The 9,709-nt window shown below is 46.8% G+C and overlaps 1 protein-coding gene across 1 annotated transcript in view; it reads left to right on the forward strand.

Moving 5' to 3' along the window:
- Nucleotides 1-3,202: 3,202 nt before the first annotated feature.
- Nucleotides 3,203-9,709, forward strand: part of T265_03110 (hypothetical protein) — a gene marked incomplete at both ends in the record, with an annotated part of 39,798 nt that continues 33,291 nt past the window's right edge. Inside the window, 2 exons of the mRNA XM_009167515.1 lie at nucleotides 3,203-3,573; nucleotides 4,316-4,417. Of these exons, the coding sequence (XP_009165779.1) occupies nucleotides 3,285-3,573; nucleotides 4,316-4,417 (391 nt within the window). The remainder of the gene's footprint in view (nucleotides 3,574-4,315; nucleotides 4,418-9,709) is intronic.

Consider the following 9,709-nt stretch of genomic DNA (forward strand, 5'->3'; position numbering starts at 1 on the left):
ACTCAGGCAAACCGGTCTTTGGGGACTGGGCACCTCTGCGTCCAAGCAAGGCCTGCTTCAAATTAAACGTCAACCCCAACACATTTTAGCTCTGTTCAACTGATTCCTGCTGTGCATCATATGACCTCGGCCTCTGGGATGCTTCTAGCGGTTTTCGGTCTCCAATAAGCACCCATTCCAGGCGTTTTCCTTACTGGCTTCGAGCATTTACGGGATAGACACCGTCCCTCGTATGTTTTGAGTTGCACGCAATACTGTAAGGCTTCTGCAATCTCCTTTGTTTGCGGTCTTACTCATCCCGCTTAGTTGGTCGCAATAGTGCTTACGCACTTAAAGACGCATTCTCAGTGCTTCTTACATCTCGAGCAGCTTTGCTTGTCGCTTAATGCACCCAGAACAACCTGAAAAGACGTCATCAACCTTGGTTTGCCAACACGGTGGGTTCAGCCTTCGCCTACCCGTATACTCGCTATTTTCGCTCTGTTGGTACCCCCGAAGACATCCAAGAAGTTGGGGGTATGGCCCCTTAGTGACCACAGACCTAGTGGTTGGGCACATTATGCATTCACCATCCATTCATACACTGTTTTCAAGTTGGGTGGCCTATACTCTGTTAGTCTGGCTCCTCGGTGAAAATAAGTGAAAAGAACAAATAATTCACCACAGCTTCTTCGTAACTAAGACCCGTATGGCATCCACTCGCAAGTTATTACCTCTTTTGGACATCCCCGAAATCCCTCATAGGATTTTTGTAGACAGGGTAAATCACGAGGTTGTTTCACCATCATGTCCAAATGAAGGATGCTCCAACTCGTGCGACCTTCAAGGGGAAGTTACGTAGCGTACGCCCTAATCCGTCCTCCCCGTCTATTTCTGCATATATGTGATATGTTCTGACGTCGCGACCAAAATCTACTTTCATTTGAAATATATATTTTGGCCCACTGTCCGCTCGTATATCCTTCTACATTCCAGACATTCATTTCCTCTGCGGTTCTGACAAGTGCACACTTGTGCCACAGTCGAGGCTCATCTTCACTCCCGAACGCTCGGCACATATGACCATATCGCAAGCGGTGGGTTATTCCACCGTTGTACTGGGTAAAAATTAATGTGACGCGCTCAGTCGTTCAGGAGTCCTTCAAACGTACATGCCACGCGTAGCACCCAAATGAATCTGTTTGCTCAGTCGTGGACTGTTTTCGCCCTGTACAACATGGAGCTCATATAATCTTGGTGGCCGTCCCACAAAATAGTACATAACACTCCCAATAACAAGTATTCGGTTAACCCCTATGTGCATACGATAAAAGTTTGCACTTACTTTTCAGATATAACTTAATTAATAGCTGTTTCCATTTCAGCGCCTTCCAGCGCATAACGGTAGTTAGACATAATATGTAATTTTTGTAATGTACTACACATAGGGTTGCTGAAAATCCATCGACAGCCCACGACCGGCTTCGCCCTTCTTGGGGCTCATCAGGAAGGCGCAGTCCCCGGGTTTCCGTCAACCTTATGTTCTACTTGAAACAAAATTGCACGAAATTAGCGAATATACACTCATCTGCAAACTAATTTGGTTTCTTCGAGAGACTCATCTAGAACCCAGCTGTATCTGACCTTTATGATGTTCTTAGGCGAGCTTTTGCATCGCCAATACCTATGAATCAATCAAAAGTGTTGGCACCATATGCTACAGTGCAGCCATTTAAGCACAAATTCTTACCCTGGATTTATCACATAGCCTTGGTGACTAATGCAATCAAACGAGTGAGCTGGATCGCTGCCCCCACAAGCGTGCACGTACTGAACTCTTTATGGTATCTCTAGGAAAAGTTGATAACTACAGAGTTTGGTCATTGTGGAAGCCTGACAGATGTCGGTCCTCTTGGCCGTTCTCACCAGTTAGGTGACCAGCTGGTTTACCCCCAGCTGACGCCCTGCCTTTGAGGCTACCATCCCCAACCGAAGGAGAATTCTACTCAATCGCCTAGGTCTCTTCGTATTGCCTTTCATGTGTATATCAGCTCGACCCTATTGGGAACGGACCCAGTCGTTTTGTCGGGCTGACTAAGGAGACCCATGGAGCACCTTGAAGTCTGTGCAAGTAATGTGGGGTGCGCCAATTCATCTGCGAGAAGATGAATTCCTTTTGAGCTAATTTTTAAGGTGGGGTGAAATAGATATATTTGAAGAGGGCCAGATGCCTAAATCATTTTTGCTATCAACCTTTATAATGCCTTATGGCTCGTTCTTACCGTGCGCAACATAAGCGCCTAGTCTCCGCCGATGGATATACGGGCGCAATTTTTGTTATCCAGATGAAGGTGCCAGTCCATTGGCCACTTTTTTCAGGCTGTCCGCAAAAGTAGTAATGGAACCCGAGGGGCTGTTGACATAGATTAGAAAGAGAAGTGGCTTTAAAATGGAACCAGAAAAGAGTGCGCCAAGCCTACTTTCACTCAGAAAGCTCTATCTGACAGGCACGTCTCCTTGAGTCCAATAAGATTTGGGTTTGCGGAGCGGTGGCAATCGAATGCTTTTGAAGAGTCGAAAAATGCGGCATCCGATATTAATCCTTCGTCCTTGGTTTGGGCTAAGCTGTCCATAGATCCGAGCATATTCGCCAGGCAAGAATGGTTTGGGAACAATCTTTGTTGCGCTTGGGATATCAAATTGTTGGTAGTGATGTGAGTTACGATGGCCGGCTCTAGAATGCGATCCATTACCCTGCACGATATGCTAGTGAGGTCATTAAGCCTGTAGCTGCCGGGCAACAAGCGGTAACCATAGGTGTAGATTGGCGTAACAGTCGCCTCGTTCTAGACTGGCGGGAGGTCGCCTTTGACGACAGACTGACACAACATCAGGTAGAGGTACTTTATAAATGTAAGCGATGCATCCTTCAGGGTCCTAAAATGGGCCTCAATCTGGTCCAAACGAGACGAGGTTTCTCCTATACAAAATATAGCAGAAAACAACAGGGCTGCGTGTGAGTTTAAGCGCTCCACACAGACTCGCTCATTGGGCCCGGACGCACTGAAAACTAGCGGAAGCCATGACATTAATAGCATCAAACGGGTAGGCAGTAAGAGTTCTCATTTCGTCTCTCGTTTTGGGTCACAATGTCCAATCTGCATAAACCTGGAACTTAAGAGCAACACCTTGGTCAAAAGAACTCAAGACGGAGTACTCACAGGCAAGGCTTTGAACTTGTTACTTGTGAGCTCTTCTCGCTGCACCATGAGAAATCGGCCCAAAAGACATTCGCCATTCTGCGGATGATTCGGCTCACCTTTTACCGTTTTACTCTCAAAGACCTCCAAATACTCTATGGGACCTACGTCAGACTGCTCCTGGAATACGCCAACCGAGTTGTCTACTCAGGACGCACGAAAGACGCCACCCCCGTTGAGCGTGTCCGGCGAGCCGCTACGAAAATGGTTGCCGGCCTCAAATCTGTGGACTATGAAACGTGTCTCGTGGTGCTAGACCTCTTTCCCCTGGAGTATCGCCGCCTTCGAGTGGACCTAATTCTCACTCAAGCCCTGTTTGAACAAACCTTGACCGGTAGATTTTTCACCATTGACCCAACAAACACATGGCGGGAACATGTTAAGAAGATTTTCAAGCTCAGAGCGCACACATTCATCAGGCGAAATGTTTCCTGATTTCGGGTAGTACCTGCATGAAATTACCTTTCTCCGACGGTTGCCCGTGTTCCTTCTAGAACCCAGTTCAAAACGTTATTAGACATTAATTTATGCGCCACGCCTTCGACGCACACTTCATTTTCTGCAACACGCCTGCGGGTGAAATGGAAACTTTAACGTCAAAATGTTGCACTTCTTCGCATATGTGCTCAGCCCAAAAATTAACCCACTTGCCGTCACTTTTTTGCGATTTGTTTTAATCGATCTCTTTTGAAAATTATCGGCGCACATTCGGCTTTGAGCTTCGTGTGCTACGTCTTCGAAAGTGGATTCACAATCGTTCATTGAGAAATTTGTGGGTGTGTCAATACATGAAGGATAACGTTATGGTATTTTTGCGTGCATCCAGTAATCAAAGCACCAACGCCGTTTGCGTTACGAATGGGTGTACTACAGCAGGCGCCCTCCAAGACCAGCGGAAAGCCGGGGAATCCGAAGAAACTAGCGAGCCGAGCGCATTTTCTAATAAAAAGGTACGCCAAGCACCAGCTGTCCAGTGCGGCCTTGTCTACGGAGGCAAAGGAACCTACTGGCAGTCACTCTTCATTTTCTTGAACAAAACCACAAGCTGTCAAAGTTTCTGTACGCCTGGCTTCCAGTTAATCGACGGCTAACCGAAGATGATTTGGACACCTGCAGGGCCCTGCTGAAATGTGAAACGCCCTCATGTGAGGTGCGGCAGCTTGTCGCGGATGAATTCGGTAAGATTCTTACCACCCAGGATATATACAACTACCGCCGTGAGTGTCAACCGGCTGTGTTGAATAGGTGCCGCATAGTTGGGGTTTTAATGTGTCAGACTATATGTATTCGGTCCTGGCAAAACTTGGGGAGACCGGATGGATGCTTTTGAGCCAGTCAGAGAAAGGTCACTATGGCCACATAGGCCTATCTCGGTGGCAGCAAATAGCGTTGTTCCGACGCTTTTCAGATACAATGAGTGTAGACGGAACGCATGCAACAAACCGCATTGGGTAAGTTTTTTAAGGCACCTAATATTCGGCATGTATATATTAGCTGTACATCTTGGTAACGGACGGCATGGGAACCGGGCGCCCGGTTATGTTTACATTCGTAGAGAGCGAACAGTTTGCTCCCATGCGTAAACGGTTCGACCTATTCAGGAACTGATGGGCGAGGCTTATCTGGTTGAAGCCCTTGTAATGGAAAAGTTGGCGGCGCAAATGTGTACAGCAAGAGTCGTGTTTGGCTGCGACGTTATGCTTTGCTACTTTCATGTCCAAGCCATCAGGAATCACGTATGTTTCATTTATTATCCATGTATTTTTGGTCATGGACACATTCTGCGAATAGCCGGTACATATTTCACCGCGTGGTTCGCCTGGACAACGCTGTACACTAGGCTTTTGTTCATCGTATTACAAGCAGACAGATTCCGGCAAGATCTGCGGCTTCGGTTCCGCACCGATCCTCGATTTGTTTCCTACTTTACGGCCCGCTGGCCATACGTCACCCGAAGATGGGCCAAACACGCACAGTTCTAAACGTGGTCTGTCGAATGACGACATATGCGTGCTCTCCCGTTCTGAGACCTTTGGGTCCACGACCGCCGTATGAAATTGTTGGAACAAACCAGCTGAGGTCGAGCTATGTAAACTAACTTATAGTCCGCGGTTCAAATGCCCAGATGCTCCCAGGCTGCCGACACCTGTGCTGGAGAATGCACATGCCCTTTCTACCGGGCTACGTGGCTCCCCTGCATACGCCTGTTCTCTGTATTTCGAGATCAGTCCGTTCGAGCAGTAAGAACTATTCATTATTGATTTTTTTCTTAGCGGGCCTCCCAATCCACCAACGTTGGCTGTCGGATTACAACCTACCGGGAAAAGATGCACCCCTTACAACTGTTCCAAACCACCGCCGACAGCTTTCGACGGCCTTCGTTAACAACTGAACCGAGTGGTGGATAAGCTCCAGATGCTAGAACCCTGGAGGGCCACGGCCAATTTTTAAGTGATTGATTGTTCGGGGACAAATCCTGCCTCGTCAAGGCTCAACCTCTGCAACTGACGACCTGCCGTTGGTGGTCGAGGATACTGCACCTAAACCCAGATGGCGGTCGTATAACGCTGACTGATGCGTTTGCGTGCTCTGTGACCGGCTGACTACTACCAGTGATCGCTGGTGTGCAACCGGTCGCGTATCATATCACGCCGACTGTTGTGATGGTGAAACTTGCCCGCTGTGTGGTAGTGCTCTTCAGGCTTGTCCCGAGGGTGAATCCACATGAAAATAAATAACTTTTGGTTCTTAGCTCCGGGCCCATCCAGAAAACGCAAAGGTGTGCTTGCTACCCGGTCCGCAAGGAGGGCGTATTGTGATGTTGACCTGAACCGATGCACAGTGTATCCCGAAAGTCTGTGCGTCCGTGTTTTCGTGTCCAGAGAGGGACTACTCGACAGTCGTGTGTAAATGTTTGACAACCACGAATATATATTGATATATATATGATATTTCGAGAACCTAAATTCTATCTTCCTCTCATTTCAGGACGTCAACGGCCAAATGGACACTCCTCACGAAGAAGAAAATGCGCATCCCAGAAGACATATGTACACTTCAAAACAAACAATATATCTCAACATTTCATGGCAACCATTTTGACCCTTTCTCCGGTGCAGATGGGTAGGTGCGCTTTGACATGGTGTACCCCTAGCCGCATGCTAATCGTGTGAGTCAGTTAGGTTTGTTCAGCGGTCTGGTATGATCGACGTAGATTCCATGCTCCTAATCGGTAAACCTCGAGGTCTTCCTGGCATAATTCGCAACCTATGATGGAAAACTCTGTTTTTTGCCAGCAAACGTGCACGACTTTTAGAAAATAATTAACGGAATTTCAACTGGCGATAGGAATCATCGACCTAAATTTGTTTGCGTGGATGCACCCACGCATATTTCGCAGCTCTAAAGGCCATTTAGATTCTTGAATGTTCAGGGAAGCTTTTCAGGTGGAAAACTACCTCCACGCATATTCGCAACCCCAAAGGCCATTTAGATTCTTGAATGTTCAGGGAAGCTTTTCAGGTGGAAAACTACCTGAAAGTTTCGTTTACTGTAACTGAGTAAACGTTTTCCACAATTCGCGATTTCACATCATCAGGCAACCTATTCACAGCCTGTGGTGTTTATTGACCTTGAGCATTCGCTCACTCGAATAAATCGCCATAGCAAATGATTTTCAATAATACAGGAACATATACATTATACATAGACATTCTACACTACGAAGTGGCAAGCTTGGCAATGCCGTAGATTTCGAGAAATTAATCCCATTGTGCGAATAGTGAGCGGTGTGGTGGTCTGGACACCCAGGAGTGTGTGGCAAAGAAATAAAAATAATAACGCTAGGTTGGGTATACAGTAATAAAGAGGTCAGATGGAACATACATACTAACAATCGTTCCCTTTAAAATAGTTCGCCGTTGGCCCAGGTCAGCGCATGAACAATAATCCAATTATGTTGGTCCGGAGGTCTTCTTCTGGACAGTTCCCATATGTACTAGATTCGGAAGATGGTCTGAAATGTTCTGATACCAGAGTTAGCACATGAGACTGGCGAATGACCGCTGCAAGCGCGAGCGAAATCAGAAGAGAGAGAGTCGAAGCACGTGACCAAGCTTATATTCTGTGAAAATGTACACGTACGCGTTTTTGCAGCTTTTTTGTATTCAAACAAAAAAGTATTATGCAAATGATGAAATACGTAGTGTTAAAATGGAAGCAAAATAAAGGTACGAAACGCCACATTACTACCCCACTAGAGCATTGACCATGAGAGGGAAAAATGCTCGAATAATTAAGTAACGATTCAAAAAGTTGCTCACTTCAGGTTTCGCAATCAGCTACCTGCTGAGGGTACAGAGCGAACGATTAGTGGAAGCAGTGAGATTGGCGGCATGGATATCTTGGGTACGCGCGAGTATTGTTGGGGTAGCAGGATTGCTTAATGTGATCGTGGGTGCTTTGATGTGGACAGATTTCAAACGATCAATGGAGGAGGCATCGTGCTTTCCGCTTCTCTCTAAAACAAAGTATTTGGAGCGACGTTCTACAACCTTGAATGAGCCATCACAACAGGGTTGGAGGGGTTTCCTCGTTGCGTCATGTCGGACACATACAAATGGTGCAGAAGAGAGATCGGTTGAGATGTGTTCTGTTCGCGTTGATCGTTTGGTCGGTGTCGCACGAAGTTCGGACATATGCTGCTTCAGACGGGTGACGAATGTGACGGGTGATTCGGGCTGTGCGCTTGAAGGGGAAACCAGTTCACCAGGTAAACCTTAGGTTGTATCGTATACTGTTTCGAGTGGAGAGAATAGCGACCAAAATGAGGTTAAAAGAAGATGACCATAAAGTTGGGTTCCTTTGGGCAGTCAATGCAGCTTTGAGGTAGCGATGGAAATGCTCAACCAGACCGCTGGAGCATGTGTGATATGCGGTAGTCGAAATGTGACGGAAACCGAAGAGTGTAGAAAACTTCCGGAACAGATTGCACTGAAATTTTGAACCGCGATGGGTAGTAACAGTGGAAGGTATGCAAAAACTACTCACCCATGTTGTAAAAATGATAAGTCAACCGTTTCAGCTGGATACGACTGCTGGCCAACGATCAACCACGGTAAGGATACCAGTGAAACCGTTTGATGGGGAAAGTAGACCAACAATTTCGAGATGAACATGTGTGAATCGAGCATCAGGAACGGCAAATGAACCGATGGCTGTATTCGTTTGCCGAGTTGAACTACTGAGTTGATAGGCGATGAACCGTTTGGCCCAGGATGTTATATCCTTATTCATGTAGGGCCACACAAGGCGTGCAATAATCAGCTCCCTCGTTGCTCTGATTCCTGGATGAGAAAATCCATGGAAGTGGTCGAAAACAACGCGTCGAAAAGCTTCGGGGACGATTAAGCGAGCTGATCCGGTAGACATATCACATAATATGGTTCCGGGTTGGAGAGCTATCGGAATTGAAGGGACTTGAAATGAGGGGAACGATAGAATGGGCAAAAAATTAGGATCACTGTTCTGAAGTTTAGCCAGCTTGGCTAGGTCCAGCTTCGTGGAAGGGTGAAGAGCGTTGATGTCAGGACGTGAAAGGGCATCTGCGACGACATTGGTCCGAATCTGGGTGTACCGAATTTCGGTAGTGAACTGTTAAATATAGTCGAGATGGCGTATCTCGCGTGGTGAATATCGATCAGGCTTGGCGGTGAAGGCATAGGTGGGTGGCTTATGGTCGGTTTGAATGTTAACTCATCTACCTTCTAACAAGTGCCGGAAATGGCGAATAGCAAGGTGAGTTGCAAGTAATTCACGACCAAAATTACTGTAACGCGCTTGTGCAACCTGCATCTTTTGTGAGAAAAAGGCTAGTGGTTGAGATACGTTGTTAACAACTTAATGAAGTACGGCGCCGATGGTGGCGTTCGAAGCATCAGTTGTCAAAATCGGCTTTGTGCTTTCGTGAGTATCGAGGAAAGATAACTTTGTGGCCTGAGCAATGGCCTGTTTGGCTCTTTCGAAAGCAGCAATGGCGGCGGGGGGCAAAGTAACAGATTTCTCTTTGGATCCAAGTAATTCGGTCAGTGGCTTCAAAATAATTGCACAGTGAGGGGTGAATATCCGGTTGTAGTTGATGATACCTATGAAACGACGAAGTTGAGTGAGAGTGGTTGTTATGGGAAATGACTCTAAGGCCAAAATGCGATCGAGTAATGGCGAAATACCTGTGGCGTCAATGTGGTGGCCAGAAAAATCCAGGCTAGTTACACAGAATAAGCATTTGTCAATGTTCAAACGTATGTTGTAAGTGGAAAAACGTTCAAAAACTGCTCTGAGATGAGCTGCATGTTCAGCTGGGGAGGTGCTAGCGACCAAAACATCGCCAAGGTAGGCATACACAAACGGCAAGTCACGTAAAACCTTGTCCATGAAACGTTGAAACGTTTGGGCTGCATTTCGAAGACCAA

Source organism: Opisthorchis viverrini, assembly GCF_000715545.1.
Source record: "Opisthorchis viverrini unplaced genomic scaffold opera_v5_42, whole genome shotgun sequence".
In the NCBI taxonomy this organism is placed as follows: domain Eukaryota; kingdom Metazoa; phylum Platyhelminthes; class Trematoda; order Opisthorchiida; family Opisthorchiidae; genus Opisthorchis; species Opisthorchis viverrini.